This window comes from Corylus avellana, chromosome 1 (assembly GCF_965113065.1).
Source record: "Corylus avellana chromosome 1, dhCorAvel1.hap1.2, whole genome shotgun sequence".
Lineage (NCBI taxonomy): Eukaryota > Viridiplantae > Streptophyta > Magnoliopsida > Fagales > Betulaceae > Corylus > Corylus avellana.
In genome coordinates this window covers 36,209,276-36,235,945 of record NC_142490.1, presented here as the reverse complement: position 1 = coordinate 36,235,945, position 26,670 = coordinate 36,209,276, and the positions used below count along the sequence as shown (strand labels likewise).

Genomic DNA, 26,670 nt, shown 5'->3' with positions numbered 1-26,670 from the left:
GAAGATGATCAGGATCCCTTACAAAAAATTGTAGATTTTCAAATTACATAATTTAGGCAATTTTTAAGAATCAAAACGCTTGAAAAATGCTACCTATTAAAAACGTGGCATGTTATTGAGGTAACCAAAAATAATTTTCTCCCAAAAGGGTTCATTTTCACTTTTGTAGAAAAGTTCATTCTTCATAAAATTAAAAGACAATTTTTGGGTCAAAGTTTTTCTACAACGTAGAAAGCAAGAATCTTATGAAAATATACTCAATTATCAACTTGAACATATCACATTTTTAATAATTGATATTTTTCAAGAGTTTCGATTCCTACAAACAACTAAAAATTGTGCAATTTGAGAATCTACTATTTCTTTAAAGTTGTAGAGGGTAATTATGATCCGTTACAAAAATTGTAGATTCTCAAATTACTTAATTTAGGCCATTTTTAAGCATCAAAACGTTTGAAAAATGTTACCTATTAAAAATGTGTCATGTTATTGAGGCAACCAAAAAAAATTTCCTACCAAAATGGTTATTCTTTGCTTTTGTTGAAATGCTTCTTTTTTATAAAATAAATATTATGAAGAAAACATGTAGGTCACCACTTTGAAAGTGAAAAGAAAAGATAAATTGATATTAGCTCTATAGGTTTTCAATTTTATCAAGTAGATTCAACCGGCTGGATCACGCAACCCAAAAACACATTGTTTAGATGTAATTAATTAATTAGCATGCTTTGATATCGTAATGAATGATGCATGGAAACATGGCAGTGAACAATTGGAACTAATTAAGGAACTAAGGATCCTGCTTGAAGTAAGACGACATCATGTAAGGGCTGAAAGGCTAAACCAAGAGAATATATAAGACTCTTCTCCTTTCCCATTTTCCCTCAATGAAGCTAAAGTCGGTATCATATATAATGCACACTCACAAAGATCCAAGCAAAAAAATACGTGCAGTCATGGCGTCTCTCCTCTCACTCCTTACAATACTCACCATATCAGCTTTAGAACAACCTCTAACCACAACCCCTTACGCTCCATTGCCATCTCCTTCACCAGCCCCCCCTCCATTGCCAACAACTCCATCAACACCGCCTGATATCTTCATGTTTGTGGTGATTTTCCCCTGGACATTTGGAGCAATTTGAGAATCCACAATATTTTGTAAGGGCTTCTGATCATCTTTACATATTTAAAGAAATACTAGAGTCTCAAATTATACAATTTTATTTGTTTTTAGGCATCGAAACGCTTGAAAAATATCAATTATTAAAAGCTTTTTTACAATGTAGAGAGCAAGAATCTTATAAAAATATACTTAATTCTCAATGAGAACATATCACATTTTTAATAATTGATATTTTTCAAGTGCTTCGATGCCTAAAAACAATTAAAATTTGTAATTTGAGAATATACTATTTCTTTAAATATGTAAAGATGATCAGAAGCCCTTACAAAATATTGTGGATTCTCAAATTAAGTAATTTAGGCCATTTTTAAGCCAAACACTTGAAAAATGCTACCTACTTTTAACCACTTCCATTCAATAGTGGATCCCACTAACAATATGTCATTTTTTTTTATTTTCCTTTTCAAGCTCATTTTTTTTTTCTTTTTCACAATTATTTGTGTGATGACGTGGGTTTCAGTGTTTCACTTAACCTATTTGTGTGAAAGTTCCATAGTCCCATCCATCTTTCAAGATGCTGGTTTCTCTGACGTACAATAAAAATTAATAGTTAAATATTATTTTCCCTCCATTTTGATTCTAACAAAGACCGAACTAAATGGGCCTACACACACTAACCGGGACTTTTAAGCCTTGTTTATCTAAAAAGTAAAAACATCTCCAAATTACGACTAGAAAGATTAGGGGGACCAGTTTCGTAATTTTTATACAATTACAAGTTTGCTCCTCATTACAAATTTGATCAATCAAGGATATTTATAATTAACATATAAAAGCACTTGGAGGAATATAATTCTCCAAGGCTATACTCTTACTACTCTTACTAGTACTCTTAAGAGGCGAATGCCCATGACAATGAGGAGAAATTTTTGGAGGACCACAAATGCTCAGACCAAATCCCACATATCCCGCCTCTGTATCGAAGGAAGTCTGGATTCCAGCTAGTTGAATGTTCCCAATAACATATGTAGTATCATTGGTAGGGATAAATGCAAAACAGAAAATGCCCTCACCAACATAATATTCTTGTTCAACTAGAATGGTCAACATTTCCAATGTTAGAATTGGTCCGGCGGAGAAGAAGAATGACACATTTGGAACCTGAACCAACTCTAAGCCGGATAGGTTGTAGCACGTGTATGTTGTACCCGAATCTATGATCAAGCCTCCTTTGATGTTGTTTTGGGGAATGGGTAGCCGCATGTCTCCAATCCCAAGGCCCGAGAGCCCAACAAAGTATTAAGTCTTCATTTTTTAGGTATGGAGTAAGGGAATCCATGCGGTTCTCACAGGTAACACTGCATCTGGAAGGCTGAAATTCAACCAACCATGTGACCCTCCATATAGATTGGGCAAGCAATAACTGAAGATGCCTACCCGTCCATGTACCCGAAGTTGAGTAGCTAGTGAAAGTGGACCTTCTCCAAGGCCTACTAAGCTGTGGGCTCCAAGCAAGGGCTGAACTAGAATGTTTAGTTTGGGCGGGGGCAAAATTTTTAATAAAAATTATTGGGGTGGCAAAAGTTAATTTTTAAAGGTATATTTAAATTATTATTATTATTATTATTATTATTATTATTTGGAACCACCTTAGGCCCCCTTATGCCAAGGGCTGGTTCCGCCCCTAGCTCCAGGCACAAAGTCGAAGTTTGAGTGTCCGCATCCAATAAACACATTCAAAACAACGGTGCTTCCAAACGTGAGCGTTTCGAGCACAAGTGAGCCGTTGGTAAAAGAGTTGTCCAAGTAGTCCACCTCGTACTGACACTAACTCTTGCTGTGATCGTGTTGACATAGTTGATTTCAGGCAGTGGAGTCACAATGCATCGCTGAAATGGAAATGGAATTGAGTGGGTCGAATACGCCTGACATTTGGTAACAATTATAGGGTTTACACTGAAACCACGTAACGTCACTCCCCGTGTCTATAATCATAAGCTGGCTGATAGGAGGGGTACCCACTCCTATCGATATAATATATGCACCAAATGTCTGGGGGAAAATCACCATAGACATGAGGAGACTAGGAGGTGTTGATGGAGTTGTTGTCATGAATGGAGATGGAAGTAATGGTGGTGGTGCATAAGGGGTGGTTGTTGGAGGTTGTGCTAAAGCTGATACGATAAGTATTGAAAGGAGGGAAAGGAGAGATGCTATGACTGTGTGTAGTGACCAAAATAATTAACTAAGCTTAGATAGCTTATTTAGAGTGTTAATTTGGGTTTGGGGTCACTAGGAACAGCTGGAAGGGCATTTTGAAAATTTCAGACTTTCTAACTGGACGTATGTAGGGAGACCAATGTACGTACACTCTTGTCTTTAGTGTGGACGTACGATTGAGGACCACCGGACGTACTCTGCCAATAGTACGCCATACTCTGTAAATAGTATGCGGACGTACGCCCCTATATTACCAAACGTACTCTACTTTTTTGTTGACCCCTGGTTAATACCAGTACGTACGATGCAGCCTTTGATTCGCTGGGTGAATAGTACTCGAACGTACGCCCCTATAGCACCGGACGTACTCTACTTTTTAGGAGTGTTCCAGCAGCGCCCACAGGCTTTCCAGCCCTATAAATACCCCTCCCTACTCGACCCTTAAACCTCATTCTGCCCCTGTTGCCCTCTAGAAAACTTGCTTGAGTGATTTTGTGAGTTATGAGTTCTTGGAGAATGAGAGGTGATTCTTGGAGGTTTTGCTTCAAAGTGGTATTCTTCTAAAGCCTAGCTTGTTGCTTAGATGTTATGGTGTTTAAGTGCTTTTCATAGTTAGCTTAGTTGGTAGTTTGTAGCTTCTAGTTATGTTGTTGCCCTGAATCTTGGTTTAAGCATGGGTTAGCGTTTAATTCTTGTTGGGCATAATTCATTTTGCATGGAGGTGTTGTTTTGAGATAAGAGGTCCTCATAATCATATTGGTAGCTTTAGAACCAGTTTAGGAGGATAAAAGGACGGTTGAACCAAATGAAGTTCTACCTAAACCTTCTAGGCGGACGTACGGCCACAAGACCGGACGTATGAGCCTTCTAGGAGGATAGTTTAGCAGAAGATCGATATCGCGAAGCATTCAGTTATTGTGGAGGATTCAACCCGGGAGATGCATGACAACTTATTACGAGCTTAGGCGGATGCTCATGGTAATTAGTAGGTTGCGTTATGCTATAGATTTAAGAGCTTTTATGCATGCTTGCATATTAAGGTATAGCATGGATTCCTTGTAAAGATGACTTGTGTAGTGTAATTTTAGCTACTTTGATGTTCATTGGTTGATGCTCTAGTTGTAATAATTAATGTTTATAGAGCTTTAATACTCTCTGCTGCTTAGTATCCTCTATTTTTGAGGATTAGAGGCCCTGAGTCTTGTCCTGCGAGGGATAAGGCTTGGAAACGAACCGAGAGTTAATTACTAGTTAATTAACTTCTAAGGCGTTACACTATGATTTCTTGCTTGTGAGTTATGAGAATGGATGATACGTGAGTCAATCCATTAATTGAACTTGAGAGAAAATCACGCGGGAAGTAACCTATATATAACCTAAAGCAAGCCACATGGGAAGTAATTTATAGCCATAATTCTGTGGTGAATTTTTCTGTAATTTGTAAAAATTGTAAGGGTTAAATAAAGTATCAGTTTCATCAAATATAACAACAAAAGGCTTTTTTTTTTTTTTTTTTTTTTTTTAACTCTCATCAAACAGATGAGAAGATGGGCAGAAAAATTGTAAGGGTTAAGCAACACAAGCTTTTTTTTAACTCTCACCAAATAGAGGAGAACATGAGCAGAAAAATCCCCTTTAGCCCTCCCACTCTTTTGCCACGCACATTTCCATGAATTATATGATACTGTACTTTACTGACTTTAGCTTAAGGTTGATATTAGAGAGAAATAACCGAAGAAGTGCATGGTGAATGAGAAGAAGAAGCATGCATGGAACAAGCAAATTTTATCTTTTTTGTTGGAAAATTTTCTACTACAAAAACAGTTAAAATTGTGTAATTTGAAAATCTACTATTTCTTTAAAATTGTAGAGGATGATCAGGATCCCCTACAATTTTTTTTTGTTAAAAAAAAAAAAAAAATTGTAGATTCTCAAATTACGTAATTTTGGCCATTTATAAGCATCTCAATGCTTCAAAAATGTTAACTATTTAAAAAATGTGACATGTTATTGAAGTAACAAATTTTTTTTTTCCTCCCTAAGGGTTAATCTTCACTTTCGTAGAAACACTTATTCTTTATAAAATTAAAAGACAAATTTTTGGTCAAAGCTTTTTTACTAAAGAAATTCATGAGCCTAACTCATCTCATAAAACCAGTTCAATAAGAGAAGGTTGCTCATTCCTTATAAACATGCCCAAGATCTTGTCCACAGGCAATGTGGGATTATTTCTTAGCACGCTCCATCACGTGCAGGCCAGTATTTTTCCTGGTCCTTGTCATAGGGTAAGTAGTGTATGCCACATTCGTCCTGTGGTTGGCTTTGATACCATGAAGAAATTTGTGAGCCTAACTCATCCCATAAAATTGGTTCAATAAGAGAGAGTTGTTCATTCCTTATAAACATGCCCAAGATCTTGTCCACAAGCAATGTGGGATTATTGCTCAACACCTTCCCTCACGTGCAGGCCAGTATTGTCACGAGGTAAGTAGTGTGGACCCCATTCGTCATGTGATATCAGAGCCTACCACAAGGCGAATGGGGCCCACACTACTTATCCTGTGACAAGGACCAGGAAAAATACTTGCATGCACGTGAGGGAGGGTGTTGAAAAATAATCACACATTGCCTGTGGATAAGATATTGGACATGTTTATAAAGAATGAGCAACTCTCTCTTATTGAACCGGTTTTATGAAATGAGTTAGGCCCACGAATTTCTTCATTTACAACATACAGAGCAAAAATCTTATGAAAATATACTCAATTATCAAGTGGAACATATCACATTTTTAATAAGTGATACTTTCAAGCGTTTCGATTCTTAAAAACAACCAAAATTGCTCAATTTGAGAATCTACTATTTATTTAAAATTGTAGAGATAGATTCTCAAATTACGTAATTTAGGTCATTTTTAAATATCAAAACGCTTGCAAATTGCTACCTATTAAAGATGTGGCATATTATTGGGGTAACCAAAAAAAGTTTTCCAGCCAAAAGGGTTCCGTTTCACTTTTGTAGAAACACTTATTCTTTATAAAATTAAAAGAAAATCTTTTGGTCAAATTTTTTTGCAACATAAATAGCAAGAATCTTATGAAAATATACTCATTTCTCAACTAGAATATATCACATTTTTAATAAGTGATATTTTCAAGCATCTTAATGCTTAAAAATAGCCAAAATCATGCAATTTGAGAATATACTATTTCTTTAAAATTGTAGAGGATGATTAGGATCCCCTACAAAAAATTGTAAATTATCAAATTACGTAATTTAGACAATTTTTAAGCATCAAAACACTTGAAAAATACTATCTATTAAAAATGTGGTATATTGTTGAGGTAAAAAAAAAAAAAAAACTCCCAAGATAGTTCTTCTTCAGTATTATAGAAATGCTTCTTTTTCATAAAATGGATATTATAACGAAAACATGTAGGTTGAAAGTGAAAAGAAAAGAAAAACGGATATTAGAGCATCTCTAGCAAGGGTTTTCATTTTAACTACTCAAAATACAACTTTTTTTTTTTTTTTTTTTTTCATTTTACCTAATAGTTTTTCACTACACACTCCAACATAAAATCTATTTTAACTATCTACTTTAATTAAATATTATTTTATTATTTTTTATCATTTCCTTTTCTCTCTCTCTCTCTCCTCCCCCCCCCCCCCAAAACTAAAAAGAGAGAGAATGCGAGACAAAAGATTAAAAAAATAGAAAGAAAGAGCAAATATAATCAAATATTACTTAAATGTTTCTACAGTAAACTTTCAAATATGAAAGTTCACTGTAGCAATTGTTGAAAAAAATTCTATTTTACAAGGACTGCTGGAGTAAGAAAATAATACATAGTAACTAAATTTAGCTAAAAAAACTAGTTTACAAGGACAGCAAGAGATGCTTTAAGAGATTCAACTAGGTGGATCACTCATTAAAGCATGAGCTTGTACTGAAAGGTAAAGAAAAGATAAACTAAGGTACAGATGTGCAAATGTTGTTTTGTTTTTCATTTAAAGTTTCAAACTATGATTGACACACAAAGATTCTTATAATTGGCTTTTGGCTTATTTGGATAAAAGGGTGGACTGGCGTATTGTAAGAGCACTAGCAGCAAATGCCCTATATACCATTCTCTTCCTTATGTTTAGAAAAAATTTCAAGAAAAACCACAAAAACCTACTCACATCAGATTCCCTACATTTAACCAATCCTCAGAGCACTAGCTACAGCTTTCCTTTGATTTTCCCGAAGTTTAGGGCATAAATCTACGTTTTGCTTTCCTATAAAAATATATTTCATAATAGCTTCCTTTACCTTTCCCTATACCATTAAAATATTATTTTTTTACATAATATAAGTTCTCTATTTACCCTCATTTTTGCATACAAGTTTGGGGGAATAATATACCCCACATCTGCTCATTCAAGTATTCCTATCCTCTTGCTCTTGTTTTTAAAACCTGAAAACAATAAAACAACACAAAATTAAAAAAATAACAATGCTAAGGAATTAATATATGCGAGTTAAGAGGCTTGAATGTGCAACATTCGGCACTTATCACCTCACTTTTTTTTCACAAAATCTCAATATAATCTTCAATTAAAGACAAAAAGATGAAAGAGGAGAGAGAAAAGATAAATGTTTATATTAAAATAAGGACAGAGTTTTCTTCCAAACTAGGTTGGAGGAACTTCTTCCAACTCAGTCTATAAAAATGACATGTATCATGTGTCATTAGAACATGTGAGATGCACATTTTTTTTTTAATAGCAAAGACAAAGTTGAAATAAATAATATTAAAAATTCATATGCATCTCACATGTTATTAAAAAATGGACACATGTCATTTTTATAGACTGGGTTGAAGGAAGTTCCTCCAACCCAGTTTGGAGAAAAACTCTATACTTAAAATAATGTATAAGGAACCACTTTTGGTTTCCTACACATTGGGAAACACTGTAACAATCCGTAAGGGTTGGTTAAATGTAGGAAATCTAATGTGAGTAGGTTTTTATGGTTTTTTTTATAAAAAAAAAAAAAAAAAAAAAATTCCCTAAACATAAAGAGGAGAATGACATATAAGGCATCTGCTGCTAATGCTCTCAAGGGTTGCTACAGTGTTTCCCAATGTGTATAGGGAAAGGTAAGGGGAGCTATTGTGAAATATATTTTCATAGGAAAGAAAAAAGTTGTTTTTTGCCTTAAACTAAAGAAAAAACAAAGGGAAGCTACTACTAGTGCTCTAATGGATTGTTTCCGAGTATAGATAAAGATTGCCTTTTACTCATTTCTTTGTTTGCTTCAATGATTCCTTCGTGATCAGTGCCGTTGTAATTGATCCGACTGTCATCCGGATTTTAGCTATTACATCCTGGTTTCTCACAATTCTTCTCGTTGCCAGCTCCTGCTCCTTTTTAGAATTTTATTCTTGGAATCCAAATGCTCGGGATTCTTCCTGTTTACGGAGTTGACTCATTAACTTCTTATTTTTTGTCTTCTTTTCTTTTTTCTTTTTTTTTTTTTTTTTTTTTCTTTTTTTTCTTTTCTTCTTTTTCTTTCTTTTCTTTACTGCTTTTCTTTTTTCCTTTTTTCTTTTTGTCTTTCTTTTCTTTTTTTTCCTTCTTCTCTTTCCCTTCTTTTTTTTTTTTTTTGTATTTTTATGAGAAACAAATAATAGTCCCCACAGACGGCGCCAAACTGTTAGAACAGTTTTCGACACGATGTGGACTACGTGTTCTTCAAGACATATGAAGGATTTCTAGAATTACTCACATTTCTCAAATTGTTTCCTTTATTACATTAAGCAAGTGTTTTCCATAAATTATATTGATCTCTTCCAACAGGAGGTGCATTTTGTGTCAAAAGAAAAGGTAAGCAAGATAGTGTGAATTACTTTAAAGTAGGGCAATAATCATCATTTTCCTCATTCAATTAGAAAAAAAAATATTTGATATGGCATAATCGCATCTACTTTATGTGATTATCACTTTTAAATGGTTACCTTTTCTATCTCTAATGGAGAGAATATTCTTATTTGGAATTCTCCTTGGATTTCTTCTCTGCCAAATTTTAAGCCCAGGCCGAATGTGCTTCTTACTAAGCTCCCTGATTTTTTTGTGGCTGATCTTCTGCTCCCTAGTGTGCGTTCTTGGAATGTTGATCTTGTGAGAAGATAAAATCTGATCAAGTCTAGCATATCCAAGCAAGGCAACAATCCCATGATTTACTCCTCCATGTTTCATGGGATTGCATATTACTCTCCATCTCACCCCATGATTCACGCCATGATATAAAGATGTGTTCCCTTCATATGCCTATATATTGTTCTCTCTTGTAACATTCAAATCACTGAATAAAGATGTAGTCTTTTGTGTTCTCTTCTTCTTCTTCCGTTTCTACTTCTTCTCTTTACAAACTTTCTTCCTTTAGCCTTGTATTTTCACATGGTATCAGAGCAACATCGACTAACGTCGTTCTAGTTCCTTTTCTGCTATCTCTCTGAGTCATTTCATCAAGCACCTTAGCCACATCACATATGTTTGTTGAGTCACAGGTTGCAAGCTCACTCGTTCTCAACAGTTACCGCACACCGGCATCAACCTTTGGTCATCGCTGTTAAATCTAACCATCCATTGTTGGCTTTGCAGGGAGATTTGACCACCCCTTGTTATTTGCGACAAGATCTGACTGTCCCTTGAAAATTTGCAGCGAGATCCAATTGCCCCTTGGTATTTTCTGGCGAGATCCGACCGCCCCTTGGTGTTTTTGTGGCGAGATCCGACCACCCCCGGTGGTTTATGGCAAGATTCAACTAGCAAACAGCCAATTTTTTTTTTTTTTGTTTATCAAACTGAAGGAAGTTCTTACCATCAGTTTGCGGGAGAGTGTTAGAAAATAAAATCTGATCAAGTCAAACATATCCAAGCAAGGCAACAATCCCATAATTTACTCCTCCATATTTCATGGGATTGCATATTACTCTCCATCTCAACCCATGATTCACGCCATGATATATGGGATGTATTCCCTTCATATGCCTGTATATCATTCTCTCTTATAACATTCAAATCACTGAATAAAAATGTAATCCTTTGTGTTCTCTTCTTCTTTTGTTTCTTTTCTTTTCTTTCCTTCCTTTCTTTCTTTCTTTTTCTTTTCTTGAAATCTAATACAGGGAGTGAAGTGCAGTAAAATGAAAAATTGTCAAAACAGAAAAATGAGAAAAACTTATGCAAACTGCAAGCCAGGCGATGGCACACAGGCGGTGGACTGCCACTGACGATGGCCAAACGGTGGAGGCGTGGCAGTGGCAGCAGAGATCGGCGCTGATGGAGATGCGGCGGGACCGATCGTGAGATGAGGTATACGGTGGCTAGATCTGGTTGGGTAGAGCCATGGAAGGCTGTGGCGGCGACAGTGATGAGTCTGGATCTGTGACTGGGAGTTGACGACTGGAGATGCACCGGCAGATTTGGCAGCTTGGGCAAGGATGGTTGGACAAACTGTCGAAGGAAGATGATCTGATCGTCTCTGTCGATTTTTTTTATTTCTTTATTTTTTATTTTTTTTATTTTTTTAGCATGCTAAGCATTCTGGTGAAGAAAAATGAGTAGACAGGGAGAGGATTGAATTGAATGCTGCAGATGAAGGGCAGTGAGAGATTGTGGGGATCTTTGGCATGGAGAGAAAACAGAGATGACCTGATTGCGTAGGTGAAAAACAAAAGTGAAGGTGTTTGTGAAAATGTCTAAAAGAGAATCAGTGGTAAGAACTAAGAACCACGGATTTATTTATTTTTCTAAGTTTCGATGAAGACATGGACAAAATCTGAATTTTTTTTTTTTCATATCTGACCACCTATGTGCAACAAAAAATAAACTTACAAAATAAAAGTTTTGTGATTGTAAAAACAATCCAAAACAGAAAAATAAATTACAAAGAAATAAAAGAAATTACAGGGAAATAAAAACAAAAAAAGAAACTTGAAAAATTACAACAAATAAAAACAAAAGAATTAAACCAGAATCTAATAATTGGCGTTATAAGATAAAATCTAATCAAGTCAAGCATATCCAAGCAAGGCAATAATCCTATGAAACATGGAGGAGTAAATCATGGGATTGTTGCCTTGCTTGGATATGCTTAACTTGATCAGATTTTATCTTCTAACAGATCTTTTGAGAGACCTCTTCTCTCCCTCCACGGTAACAAGCATTCTTAGCATTTATATTCCCCAGGTTAGCTCTGCAGATAAATGGTCTTGGGCGCCTTCTCCTTTTGGGCTCTTCTTTGTGAAATCTGCCCGTGAAGTCTCTTTGTTCACTACTCGTAGATCTTCGCCTCTCTCCCTGGCCAATTCGCAGCCTCTTTGGGGTCTCAAGCTTCAAGCTCGATTGAAGCATCTTCTTTGCGAGATTGCTTGGGATTTGCTTCCTTCTAGGGCTAATATTGGGAAGTTTGTTGTCTATGAGGATTCTAATGCATGGGTGTGCCCCTTCTGTAAAGGTCCTCTTGAGACCTTGACTCATATTTTTTTGGGGTGTAATATGGCCCGTGCTATTTGGAGTAGCTCTTCTTGGCCAAATGTGATCTCCTCTTACTCGTTCAAGCCTATTAACGAGTGGATTCTAGTTGTTGTTTATCCAACTGAAAGGCTAGCTATTCCTATTGCTGATATTCGCATATTTCAATTTTTTGATGTTCTCACTTTGGATTTATTGGCTGTTCAGGAACAAATTGATTCATGAGGCTACTCAACCAGATCCGGCTAAGGTTACTCAAAAGTTGCATTCTACTTTGAGCTTCCATCTCTCGGCCTAGAAAAATGCCTCTCCCCTCCTTATGGCTTCCCCCTTGTGTGGAAAGCATCAAGGGGAATTTTGATGTTGCCATAAGAGGCAACTTTGCAGAGATTTTTGCTGCAACCACCTTAAAGCTTCATTCCTCCGATGTCCTTTTGGGAGAAGCCACGGCTACTCTTCTTGCAACTCGGTTGGCTTAGATTTGGCATGGATGTTTTCTCCCTTGAAGGGGATGCACTTATAGTGATTCTTGTAGTGAATCAGCCTTCTCTTTTTGCTTCTTGGCATTTTGCTTCTTTAATTTTTGACATTTGTGTTGATCTTTCCCCCTTCTGAAGCTGGAATGCTTTGAAAGTGTCTAGATGTGCCAATTTTTGTGCACATACATTAGCTAAATGGACCGCTATCTACCTTGTGTTTGATAGCATTCCCTTAGGTTCTCCCATTCTCTCTTCCATCTAAATCAAGAGTGGGAATGACCCTCCCTTGTAGTCCTTTTCTCCCCTTTCAATTAGAGAAAAAAAGAAAAAAGGATTAAGGATAAGATATGTAACAGTGAGTGGACATTATCTTCTATATCCGGTCCATTTTGTTGCGAAATTCTTCCGAAAGGTTTCATAAGCTCCGTTTCCTTTGACTGCTCAACTGCTTTGATAGTAAGTGTTTCCATCATCTCTATTAAATCTTCGGCATAATAATCGTTGTCTTTGTGCCCTTACTTAGCATTTTTCCCTTAGTAATTACCATTATTCTTTTATTTGTTAACAATAGCCAGAGATTTGATATGATCATAATTATTTGATATTATTTGATATTGTCTGAAGTCATGTTAGAGTCCAACAAGGAGTATATCTCCGTAGATTTTATAGTCCAATAAATAGTTATATTCATTCTTTATTAGAGTCGTTCAATTAGGTTTATTATGTAATCAATAGTATATTGTTTCTCTATTTAAAGGGGAATTATAAATAACAAAGTATGAGTTGATTATTGTTTGAAAATACAGTTTATTGTGTTTTGGAGGTCAAGGATCCCTCAAAGTAGCCATTGGAGATCACAGCTCTCTCGAAGTAGCCGATTTATCCTTTCTTATGTTTTATTATTAGGTAGTTCACATCAAGTGGTATTAGAGGAAGGCCAATTGTTTTCTATAGCAAGCACCGATCCATGATGACCCGAAAATACCGTGATGAGAGGGTCCTTCAGATTCTGAACCAAGTATGCACTATCTTGGACCAAATGAACGAGGTATACCATAAATTTGCCCTGAAAACCCAATCTCCAATCGAGAACCCTTCATTCCCACCGCCCGCCAAAATCAAGAGAAAAACAATCACAGAACCACCCCCAAAAACCCATCCCCAACCGGCAATTACTGCCACTCAAAAGCCAAAAGAAAACAAAATTCAACCACACAAACATCCACAACATAGAAAATGACCACCATCATGCCACCGCTGCCCAAAACCCACAAAACAATTCTGCCCGATATCCATAGCCCCCCATAACTATCAGTTTTTAACCCACAACACCATCAAAACCCCCATCCTAGCCCATCAAAATTTCCTTTCCAACTGTCACAACCCAAGTATTGGACTTAGGAAAAAAAAAAAAAAAAGGAGTACGAAAGAAGAGCTTCATGTGTGTTCTGGAAGAGAAAGACAAAAAGAAAAGAACAAGAACAAAAAGTGACCCATGAGCACTACGTGGACTTCAAATGGCATTTGTAGTTTTATTTATTTATTATTGTTAATTGGTTTTCATTTAGATTAGTTTAGATTTTTTCCTTGGGGACAAAGAAGTTGTTAGGGGAAAGGAATGATATGATTATAATTATTTGATATTGTCCGGTGTCATGTTAGAGTCCAAAGGATTATATCTCCGTATATTTTATAGTCCAATAAATAGTTGTATTCATTCCTTATTAGAGTCGTTCAATTAGGTCTATTATGTAATCAATAGTATATTGTTTCTTTATTTAAAGGGGAATTATCAATAACAAAGTATAAGTTGATTATTGTTTTAGAATACAGTTTACTGTGTTTTGGAGGTCAAGGCTCCCTCAAAGTAGTCATTAGAAATCACAGCTCTCTCGAAGTAGCCAATTTATCATTTCTTATGTTTTATTATTAGTTGGTTCGCATCAAGATCCTACCTTCTTTTCCTTTCTTGTAATCCATAAATCATATCTTTGGTATTCCTCATTGATATGGCGGTTCACATTGATTTAATATATTGCAAATTTTGTAGTATAAAAGTTTATGAAACATAGCCGCAGGCATTGACCTGAACACACGTTCGAAATTCATCCTTTTTGACTTCTGATTCGATGGGGGATGGGGATTGGAAGCTAGATTTCGATAAGAATAATGATATTTAACAGATTGTTATAGGAGTATCATACAATTTGATAATCAGTTATTAGAACAACACTTTTTTTTAACAAAGATTAATTTTCATTGTCATATTATTCTATTTGTATTAGGGTCGTATAATCGTCTATTAAATAAATTTATTCTTTCAATAATGAACTAAGCCGAGTTAAGTCAAATGGTTTGTGGCAGCAACATGTCATCTATCAGAGCTGCGACACCTTGCATTCACGGTCAGAACTCCATTAGAGTCAGTGATGATTGGTCGTGGCTGTGTTAGATGTTGCACCAGACCAATAAATATAGCGGCATCTTGCAAATAAAATAAACTTGTAAGAGAGCAAAAATGCTTTGATCACTACTAAGAGTTGATCATGTGGTACCTTCATCTTCCTTTCCTCACTGTTTCCTTTATGTTTGTATGTTATAATTGTGAGCCAAGATCCCTTTATATGTATCTAGTATGCCAAAATTGACTAAATGCCATCTAAAGTCATAATTCTAGACTCTTATCCTTTTCCTACATTAAAATACTCTTATATAAATCCATCCATTACAAGATACCAACTGAACATTAATTTGTTGGAAACTTCATTATGTGGTATATGGTCATGTATTCCCCTCCAGTCATATACAACTATTTAAAAGTTAAAAAAGAAAAAATAGTGTTTTTTATTTACCCAACGTATTTCTTTTGATAATCAAATATAGTTTGATCACCTCAAGTGGTTAGTTTGAAGGTAGGCAAACCACTCTTTTCTCTAAGTGCTGGTTCAGCCACCCCTAAGCTGTCAATCTAGAGGTGGGAACCACTCCCTAATCACGTTAGGATGGTTTGGGCACCAACAATTATCCGCTAAAACTAGTACTTGTTTTCTTTTTCTTTTTCTTTTTTTTCTTTTTTTCTTTTAAGCCTTGTTGTCGTAATCTGGATCGATTATTTGTTCATTTCAAATAAACAGTCCAAAAAGAGGTATTGCACTCATACAATATCCTAAGTAGGGTATTGCAACATAGATAAGGATTACTTACCAAAAAAAAAAAAAAAAGAAATAGGTAAGGATTTTGTGATTTACACAAAATGCCACACGGAGGGTTAACGCTTGTGTTTTTTTTTTTTTTTTTTTTTTTGTTAAAAAAAAAAAGTATTACTCTTTCTTTCTCACTATAGAGTATAGACCTTTGGCTTTTCCTTTGAGATCCATTTAAAAAGTCAAGAGATCCCATTATGCCCATGGAGGGCTTTCTGTTGTTATAAATATCTCTATGACTCGAACACCAAGAACCTGGGCATCATGTTGGAGGCTGTTAAAGTGTTGATTAAGTAATTAAATTTACATTTTCTTATCTGCTTAAGTTTTTAAGATAATTAGTGATTTAAAATAGTATCAAAGTCAAAAAGTCATGAGATCGAACTTCTGTCAATTTACTCAATTTCAATTAAATATCATTTCACATGGTGATTTAACAGAGGTCTTTGATATTTTAACACAACCACAATAAATTATCATTACCCATAAACATAAATGATTTCCGATGTATATGTTAATAACTTAATAGAGATTACAGTTTTTGTAGTCACTCTTCGATCATCTGCTCATCTATATACTTAAATATTCTGTAGGCACAGCCGCACACATAATACCATATTAGTTATATACTGATCATATGTTTCTATTAGATTTTGTTTCTTAAGAAAGAAGAAAAAAGACAATTGCAAGGAGTGAGATACTTCCAAAAAATGAGTACTCCTCAAAGGGCTTCTAGTAGTGGAGAAGATAACCATCAAGAAGTACTCACTTCCTTGGGACCAAATACTTCCTTTTGTGAGGAATATTTTAGAGATAAATATGAAGACGCACACACTTCCTTTTATGAGCCAGTCCCAGAAGAACCTGATACGAGTGAGTGCTCTCTCATTCTTCGTTGTAACAAAAATAACTTTTCCAATTAGTATCTTAGGGAGAAGTGTTATATCACACAATAAAACTGGTTCACTCACTAAAAAATATGGGTTAAGTACACATGTAGCAATTTTAGGCCACTTCTAAGGAGAAACTTGGCTATATATATATATATATATATATGATTATTGTAGTATATGATTTTGCTGATAAATTTTCCCAGTTCACCTTATACCAGCCGAATGAGATATATGTTAATATCTCTATGACTCTCATTTCATACATTATGTGCTTAGTTCCCTTTGAACATTTATCTGCTCTCTTTGGACAATGACTTATGTTCGAAGGGATGTCAATAGGGCTGCTCATGCGCTTGCAAGGATCACAACAAAGCAGGTTATGGAAAGGGTGTGGCTAGAGGAACCACCGAGATGTATTCTTGACATTCTTGTCGCAGAGCAATCTGCTCTATCTTTTTGATTGTTAACGAGAATGAAGCATACTATTATTTCTCAAAAAAAAAAAAAAAAAACTGCCACCACCCTTAGCGATGACTTTAATAGTCGTCCTTGATAATTACTAACATGGCATATGACTGGTAATTTGATGAGCAAAACTTTACTATATGAAAATTATTGATTTTAAAATCAAAGGTTAAGAGCATAAGCTTTTGACATCAAGGCTCGTGGATATTAGGTATATTAATATCAATTTATCTCGATCTCATCAAGCTTTCTCCCATATAAACATCACTTGAACAATCGGTTTAAAAGAAAATTTTCATGCTTTATTAGTATTTTTGTTTCGTAATTCACACATGTCTAGTTACAAATAGAGGAAACAAATGTATGTGAACTAGCCATATTGTTTGAGCACAAGTAACAGGATGGTAATTCATAATCGTTAACACATTGATTAGCGTTGAAAGCACTCATATAAAACTCAAACTTCTCACTAGAAAATTGTGTGCTTGCTCCGCTGGAATAAAAACTTAGACCAATAATAGGAGCGGATTAAGTCAGCCCAAAGATTAAAATGTAATACAATAAACAAAATCACAGGGGCACTGGCTAGTGAGGCAAGTAGATATGGAATCCAAACAAATTTGTAGTCAAATATTAGAAATATGGCAGCAATAAAGGCCAATACCATTGCTGTTATAGCGAAGAAGAGTGTTGTGAGCCCGAACATCAACCTTGCATGCAATGATGTGACAAACTCACTTTCTGCATAGCTTGAAGTAAGAAGGGACAATAACAAGACTATTGAAGCTGCTGAAGTGAAGAGTGATAGCGCATTTGAGAGGATAAAAATCATAATCCACTGGTCTTTACTGAAAAATGGAGTATTTGTTATATTACTGCTAGCACCAGGTACTGCGAGGGCTGCAGTAAACACCACTGTAGAAATGAGAGTTGCTACAAGCATACATGAATTGGATGTCTCCTTCATGTCTTCTTTTCCACCTTTAAGTAAACGTTCATGTGTCTCAATGAATATTTGTCTAGGTGTTTTCCCCTCTGAGTTTTTCATATACCTCTGCGAAGGTCGAACAATCTTTTCCACTTCCTATAATGATAGGAATAAGATCAGTTACATTATATAATGGATATAGGATAAATTCTATATGCCACTATAAATAAAAAAATGATATTTAAAATGAATACCTTAAACCACAATAGCTCTCGTTGCATCTGAAGGTTTGCACGTGGTGCTCCAAGTCTTTCGACATGTGGTAACATTCCAGCTAAGTGCAACATGTTGTTACCATCCTTATCAGCATTTCCTACTATGTAATCCTTCATGGTTCCAATGTTATATATCAAATTAAATATATTTTCTTGCCGATGCACGACAGCAACATGAAATATGCTTCTCCCTTTTTCATCAACTTCCCATAATAGATCAGGATACTTGCGAAGAAGCACAACTAAAAACTCAACATTTCCTGACATTCCAGCATCGAAAAGTACTAGTGATGGTTTCGTTAATAGTTTTGAAATCTCATCATTTGGTTGCTCCAAAACTTCTTCCCAGAGGCTTTCAAGTAATTTGTGAGGTACTCTTGGTATCAAAGCTTGAATGTTGAAGCTTTTGAAATCTATAAATAGGATTTAAGTCATTAGAAAAATTACATTTAACAAAGAGAAATGGAGAGAAACAAAGTTCTTCACATAATGAAAGCATTAAAAAACAAAAAAAACAAAAACAAAAACAAAAACAAAATGATGTAAAAAATACTTTAGGGTATTTGGTTTCTATTGAAAATCTTTAGCTATATTTTTGCTAAAAATAAAGAACCAAAAATCCGAATAGAAACTCATACATCCTGCTGCCAACACCACTATCCACCACTTAAATCAAAAATCCCAAGTTGGGGGTGATAGAAAGCCATATGCATCACATGATTAAAACTTTTAGTTTTGCACAAGTCATAACTTTTAAAAAATTAAATTTTTCTTCAATAAAACATAAATAACATGAAGATAATTAATGCATTTGTTGGATGCTTAATCACCAAAACAAAAATAGTTTATGCTTTTAATAATGTGAGATCCTTTATTTGCTTTCTTCTTTGTACACGTGTAATCCTATGGAAGGAGTAAGAAAATATATATATTTTCTTCCTCCAAAACCCTTGGCTCATGCCCCCTAGATAGAACACCCAAGTGATGGCTGACCACCCCTATAAATAGAGTTTTTAATTAATAGTTGGAAGATGGATGTGAAGAAAAAATGAATCCTAACTCCAACGGACTTTGAACTCCTATTATCCAATAACTCGTCTAAGGTTGTCATTAATTATATTTTTTAAGTATAAAATATGATTATACTCTAAGATTTATTTAATTATACAAGAAACTCCTGACTACTACATATTGTATTTGACCTCTCCATAAAATATCCGTAAAAAAAAAATAAAGTTGATTTAAAGTTTCACTTATTTCTTCTACCTCTTGATTTCTTTAGCACCCAATTTGATCTATTGATTATTCTTATAGTATTGGCATCAAATTCTATAGAGTAATTTTATTTTAATAGTTCCTTACTTAAATGCTTAGGTTTGAGACTCACGTACAATAATCAATTCCAATAAAATCTATCTCAATTAATATTTTCTGGTCTTAAAAAGAATTATAAGATTTATTTAATTATATAAGAGCTTCCTCACTACTAACTATTGCATTTAATCTCTCCATAAAATATCCATTAAAAAAAAAAGTCAATGTAATTAGTGTCACTTTATTTCTTCTACCTCTTGATTTCTTTAGTATAATACCTCAAATAAATAATAATAATAATAATAATAATAATAATGAAAATAAATATATTTATCCATATTATTTATAAAACACCTGCTATTTAAAATGGTTTAAATCATTTTCTACTAAAATGCAATCTCAATTTTTAATTATTTATGACTGAACGTTCAAGGATTTCCTAGAACGCTCAATGAAACCCTAGAACTATTAGTATAACAGTTTCGAAGGTAGTACACGGAATGTTTGATAGACCTAAAAAGTAAATTTAACCTATTAGGCACCTCTTTTAGCATTATCCACCCCACCAACTCCTATATAAACCCCTCATCATGACCCTTTAGATCATAATCATCCCCATGCATTTCATGACCCACACCAAACCTAGTGAGAGAAGGAAATTATAGAAAGCAAATGGAGTATTTTGGTGCTAATCCATCTTCATTAAGGTAAACCTTGAACCATGCTTGCTTTCCATGTTGTTTATACTCTATCCATGTGATTTACCATGATTTTTATGTAACACCCCACCTCAATGACACACAATATTGTCCATTTTTGGCTTCCTCAAGCCAGACTTCCCAAGAGGTCACCCATCCTGGTACTACTCCAGCAGAAGCATGCTTAACTGCGGAGTTCTAATGGGATCATGATCATCACGGCTTTAAAATGCGTTGTTGTCATTAAGGGTGTAGTATACATTTAAGCACATCCCTATCTCCATACCTAGGCGATGTGGGATGTCACAATCACCCCTTCTTAGGGCCCAGCGTCCCCGCTGGCGACCCTCATGGAATTAGCCCATTCTTGGCGTTTGTCTTAGCGAGTGCCCGTTAGCGACCTTCATGAGCTTGTGCACGTTCCCCCCATCTCAGGCTGGGCAATGACTCTGATACCATTTGTAACACCCCACCTGAATGACACACAATATTGTCCACTTTTGGCTCTCTCAAACCAGGCTTCCCAAGAGGTCATCCATCCTGGTACTACTCCAGCAAAAGCACGCTTAACTGTAGAGTTCTAATGGGATCATGACCATCATGGCTTTAAAATGCATTGTTGTCATTAAGGGTGTAGTATACATTTAAGCACATCCTCATCTCCATACCCAGGCGATGTGGGACATCACATTTTACAAGTCTTAAATATGAAAAAAATGCATTTATAATTTATTTCTCATAAAAAGACCGTGATTTTTCTAAAACTAGTAAACTTGCTCTTGTTTTTCGAGATTTATCACGTTGATATGGTTTAACATGTTTTTACTAAGTTGTTAGAAGCTTTTTGTAGTGAACCAAATAATTAACTAAGCTTAAGTAGCTTAGTTAGGGGGATAATATGGGCTTTAAGTCACTAAGGGCGCTAGAAGGGTAATTTGGACTTTTGGACCGGACGTACGCTAGAGTTAGCGGATGTACGCTTATGTTTGTAGTGTGGACGTACGTGGGGGGACCACCGTACGTACGCTCTGGAAATAGTACACGGACGTACGCGGGACCACACAGACGTACGCTACTTTTTGGAATATTCTTTAGATAATACCTGGACGTACGAGCTAGCCTTTGGACTGCTGTGGAAATAGTATCGGGCGTATGCTAGGGTTGGCGAACGTCCGCTGCTTTTCTGGAGAGTTGGTAGTGCCCCTTAGCTATAAATACCCCCCTACTCCTTCAGTTTTTCACACCTCTCTCTCGCCCCCAGGCTGCCAGAAACCCCTTTGTGAGTGTTTTATGAGATTATGAGCGTTTGGTGCTAACGGAAGGGAAGTTCTTGAAGTTTCGCTTCAAGGAGGTAACGCTCTTAAGCCTAGCTTGTTTTTACGTCGTTGTGCTGCTTAAACATTGTCTTAGTTGTTGTTTGAGTTGTTAGTTTAGCTTTAACTTTAATTATGCTTTAAATCTTGTTAGAAATGCGTTATCTTGACTTAGCATGATTTCATTTGCTTGGAGACGAGGTTTTGAGTTAGGAGACCTTAGGAAGCCCTTTGATAGCCTTAAAATTTGGTTCTGGAGAATAGAAGGACAAATGGACAAAATGAGGTTCTTCCTGAAAACATCGAAGCGGACGTACGGTCTCGCGACCGGACGTACGTTCCCAATCCCGGACGTACGGTCCAGAGTGTGACAAGGGACTTTATTTTAATCAGCCATCCAATAGCTCCTATTTTCTTGTTTTAGAGTCGTTTTGATATAAATAGGACTAATATAAGGTTTTCTACAGATTTGAAGAACCTAGATCATTTGGAATACTCGGAGATATTATACGACCCAGGTGATTTTTAACTCATATAATGCTCATTGTTATTTTTCATGCACTACACGACTATTTTGTGTACAAAAAACATGCATATTTGCAACTCTTACTTTTATACTTGCTGCACATGAACTCTAGCATTTTGAGAAAAACGTTGTACTGAATATGTTAAGAAAGTGAGACTTATAAAAGCATGCATGTAAAATACAGACAAGATAATTTGCATCATATGACATGGTACACCGGTACGTGCGGTATAATGGTCATGGGCTTACTATACATGTTAGCTTTATGGTCAAATGTATAAGTGTTATGTGGGCTTTGGATCCAATGGTTTTGTGACTTGGTGCAGCCACTCCCAAATGGTTAGGTTGCTACAGGACGGACATCATTAGCGGTGTGGGCCACCCGAGGTCGGACTAGGTCGTGCCGCTAGTGTTATGTACGGTAGCGTACAATGGCTGGGGCACCGGCATTGTATTACAGGTCACTCGAGACAGCATCAACCCTGCTGGGAATGGGTAATATCTAGGGTAGACCATACTGTTGAACTATGACTGTCATTCTATATCATATGCATATATCATATATCTATACCCCATTTTTTTATAAAAACTGTCATATAGAACTGTTTCTTGCCTTATGAAAATGGAGTTCATTACTAAACTGACATGGGCATTATTTGCGTTAATATTCACTAAGTCTTAGACTTACCCCCCTTTTTATTTATGTTTTCCCCTATTTTTACGAATATCTGTGTGGTTTAGCTACCCTAGAAGAGGATGCTGTCGAAGCCGACTTGGGTGATAGCTTAGGACTTGATTCGGTCATTTTTTAGGACATAGACTCGGTTTGGTTGAAGTCTATGTGGAAGGATAGAGAAACTGCCTGTAATGATATGATTGAGATTTTAATCTTGTTATCCCTACTTAAGCTTAGATCTTGGATTTGATCTATTGATCTTTCGTTGGAACAATGTTATGACATTATGTTATGGTTTGTAATCCTATTTTGATGACGGTCTGATGACCGGTATCATTGATGGTTATCTTTATATTATGAGGATTTATATTTACTCTGGTACATGTTATGTGGATGTTAAATTTACTGCTCTCTATTTCCTATAGTTTTCGAAAGTCTTTCGCTGAGATTTTCTCGTTTTGACGAGAAAGGTTGAAATCCCTGAGTCTTGTCCCGCGAGGGATAGGGCTACGAGACGAACCATGGGGTCAATTACCAGTTAATTGATTTGCCCATCAGGGTCGTTACACTTTTGGTTAAGGATGATATGTGTTAGGTAGGAATTTTAGATTTTTGCATGCAAGCCACTTCCCATCGAACATTCTATGGTATCTGGTTTAACGTTCGACCATCATATACCGAACATTCAACAACGGCCAGAAATTGATAATTAAGATTTTAAATGATGGTTTAGCATTGCATGCGTAGAGTAGGTTCTTGAAGTATTGTGTATAATGTTGGACTATGTTTCGCAATTGCGGGAGTTTGAGCTGTTGGAGTTTGAGGATGAACAAATGAGGTAAATAAATACTTACAACTGCTATAAACAAAAACATGTGATATATCAACGGATTGAGTGTGCATTTTCAACAATATGTTTTGAGCCTCTTACTTTTATTAAGATGAATAAATGTTTAACTAAAGTAACAATGTTTGCATTGTATGACATGTTATATTGATACGTGTTGTATAATGGTTATATGCTTACTATATGGTCTTGACCCTATGACCAAAGTATGTATATTATTTATGTTTGGTCTTTAATCTAATAATTGTTTTGTGATTGGTGCAACCATGTTTGAGTGGTGGTTACTATAGATGAATGTTATTAGTAGCGTGAGCCACCCAAGGTCGGACTCGGTCTGGCTGCTAGTGAGCGGATGGTATGTGTATGATATCCGAGGCATTGATATTGTATTATAAGTCTTTCGGAATAATGCCAACCCTACCAAAAAGGAGTTAAGGGCTTGGATAGATCATATAGAGGATAGCTATGATTTACTATATATCTATATAGTATGATTTTTTTGCATCAAAATATTGGTGATTATTACCGAAATTATGCTCAAACTTCCTTAAAATAAACTACATGTTCGTGGCATAATAACAGAGACGAGGCATGTAATATTTGTGATAACCCAAGTTTACAATTCCAAGATATAAACTATCAATACGTATGAGCTCATTGCATTCTCAACTGTAATATTTGATTAATTTTTTTCTTTTTTTTTCTTTTTTTGAGGAAAAGTAATATTTGCTTACTAAATAATAAGTCAATAATGGACTTATGCAATTATTACGGTTTAGTAGGTCGTCCATGTATAGACTTAGAAAGTTTGCTAGGATGAAAACGCCAAGCGAATGTCTCACGTACATTATGGTACTAGTACACTATATACAATACTAAAACATATATAATACTGAAAGATCTGATCCGGGTTTAGAGAAACGTACATGAGCTTGTGCATCTTTCCACCATCTTTAGCCCGTCTCTGCTAGTCATGTCTTCCTTCTGAGCCAACACATGCAAGGCTGTTCTCTGATTCTCATCCCGTTCACAAGCCATTGTTGGATCTTGTTCCAGTATTTTCGATGCTAAATCTATGATTAATGGACATAACATTTTTCATATATTGTGGTCAGAAAACATTCTTATTCATTGCCATGCCAAGTGGTAACAAAGAATGTAGTCATACCATAGAGATTGTTGGAAAGGGAAATAAAGAAGAGGCTAATCCGTTCATTGCGATTTAGACGGGCAAAATCAGTTTTGGGGTAAAGATATTGAGCCATTTTGTCCTGTCCAGCTTCAGCTGCCATGCCAAGTGGTACAAGTCCCCTAGTGCCACGTATCATTGTCAGCTCCTTATTCTTTGCTACAAATAACTCTGCAATTTCCATCATTCCAGACACAACAGCAATACAAAGGCCTGTGTCATTATTGTCGTTTAATATAGCTGCCTCTTCCACAGTCATAAAATGTAGCAAATCTTTCACAAAATTTGTGCATTTTGCAGTAACTGCTATGTGAATAACTGTATCTGCTGATTTTGTCAACCTGGCATGAAGCATCTTTCGATCTTCACTAAGGATTTTCTTAGCAGTTTCCCACTTACAATTTAGTGCAGCCAGATACAAGGCCCGGCATTTCTCTCTTTCTTTCCCTGCATAGTTGTGAATATCAGAATAGTCTTGACTATATATGGAAATTTATGTTTGGTCATATACTTAGACAGGTAGAATCAGGAATTTTTGTATGGGAAATTCATACATATATATAGTTAAACTATGCATGTGTGCACGTACATTTATGTAAAATAAAAATAGACAAGTTGTAAACTTAATTTCATACGAAATCATAACTTATAATTGCATACAAAAGTTACATGTCTACAAGCTTTTACTTAAAAAGAACGTTTCTTTCAAATGCAAAAGTTTTTTAGTTTGCTATAGTCATATACAAGGAATAACAATAGAAGTTCTCTTATGTTTATCTTGTGTCCCTCCAAAACTAATATGCCTTTAAAATTACTACTGAATTTACGATAAATCATTATTGAATATTAATTTAATATGATTTTAAAGTCACTTCAGTTTTGGAAAGAAGGACATGGAAAAAAAAACTTTTAGCATTACTCCATGTATTATAACTCTAGAAAGCTAAATCATCAAGCCATCTATGAAAAAGTCATCATTAATAAAAATACAAAATATGTGAAATGTCCTTTATACCCCTATAAAATTAATAAAAATACAAAACTAGTCATAATTAAAAAAATAAAACAAAAAAAAAATATTAAAACAAAACCAATTGAGGAAAAAGAAAAAAAGAAGCAGACCCACGCCTAAATCTTTACTAATTTGTTTTTATATATATATATATATATATATATATATATGGGGTAGTTTTTAAAATTTTGACATTTTTCGTTAGGATTTAACAAAAAAATCTTAACATAATAGTAATATTGCAAACTCTTAAAAGATGACGATTCAACATTGACTTTTTAAAGTTTAAAATGATGTTTACAAAAGTAATAAAAGATGAAGAGTTAATTAAAGTCATGATGAAGCCCATCTAATTTAACTATATGTGTACAGAAAAAATAATTTGTTGTCACCTTTTCTTCTTTTGTCAATACAAACGATTTATTCCTATAAGATAAAGTTTGAAAGTCTGAAATTTTTGGCATTGTTCAGAATAGTTGCTAGAAAAAAAGTCTTAGGAAAAATGAAAAAATAAACAGGATTTTCCTTATTAATATTGAAGGGACAGTCAAATTGTGAAATTGCAGTTCAACCATAATATATATTATTCTCTTCACAATTACTGTACAGATACAAATATGAAAACTCATCTCAAGCCATATAATATTAATGATATGGCTTTAAATTAAACAAAGGTTAAAGGCTAACCATACTCAAATCATAGCATAACCTAACTAAGCATATTACATTTTCAGCCCAAGAAAAAGATGGAGAAAACAAAAAATTACTATCTGTCTTGGAAGTTGGACATTCAAGTACGTCAGGAAAATGATCTGGGTTTTCCAAACTGCAGGCTTCCACAACTATATCAACTACTTGATCCATAGACATAGCTGCATTTGAAAGGTCAATTTTTTTGAGCTAAATATTGCAGCTGGGGACATTGTGAGAGAAGTTAAATTTTGGACTCACCTGAAATTTTCCACAATATTGGAGTTAAGCTT

General features: G+C 35.1%; 1 protein-coding gene and 1 pseudogene across 1 annotated transcript; both read right to left on the bottom strand.

Annotated features, from left to right (window-relative positions):
• Positions 1-1,027: 1,027 nt before the first annotated feature.
• Positions 1,028-3,238, bottom strand: LOC148589772 (protein ASPARTIC PROTEASE IN GUARD CELL 2-like; annotated as a pseudogene).
• Positions 3,239-17,378: 14,140 nt separating this feature from the next.
• LOC132169673 (uncharacterized) lies at positions 17,379-26,557 on the bottom strand. The gene is made up of 5 exons (XM_059580668.2): positions 26,455-26,557; positions 24,655-25,122; positions 24,413-24,559; positions 18,092-18,525; positions 17,379-17,993 (listed from the first exon to the last, which is right to left on the bottom strand). The coding sequence occupies exons 1-5, from the start codon at positions 26,555-26,557 to the stop codon at positions 17,379-17,381; spliced, it is 1,767 nt and encodes a 588-aa protein (XP_059436651.2).
• Positions 26,558-26,670: the final 113 nt, after the last annotated feature.

Coding starts and splice junctions, on each gene's coding strand:
- LOC132169673 (XM_059580668.2), bottom strand. CDS start 26,557: ATGTCTATGGATCAAGTAGTTGATATAGTTGTGGAAGCCTGCAGTTTG. Junction 24,560..24,654: donor CCTTTCCAACAATCTCTATG/GTATGACTACAT, acceptor CATTAATCATAG/ATTTAGCATCGAAAATACTG. Junction 18,526..24,412: donor GGAAAGATGCACAAGCTCAT/GTACGTTTCTCT, acceptor TCCTATTTATAG/ATTTCAAAAGCTTCAACATT.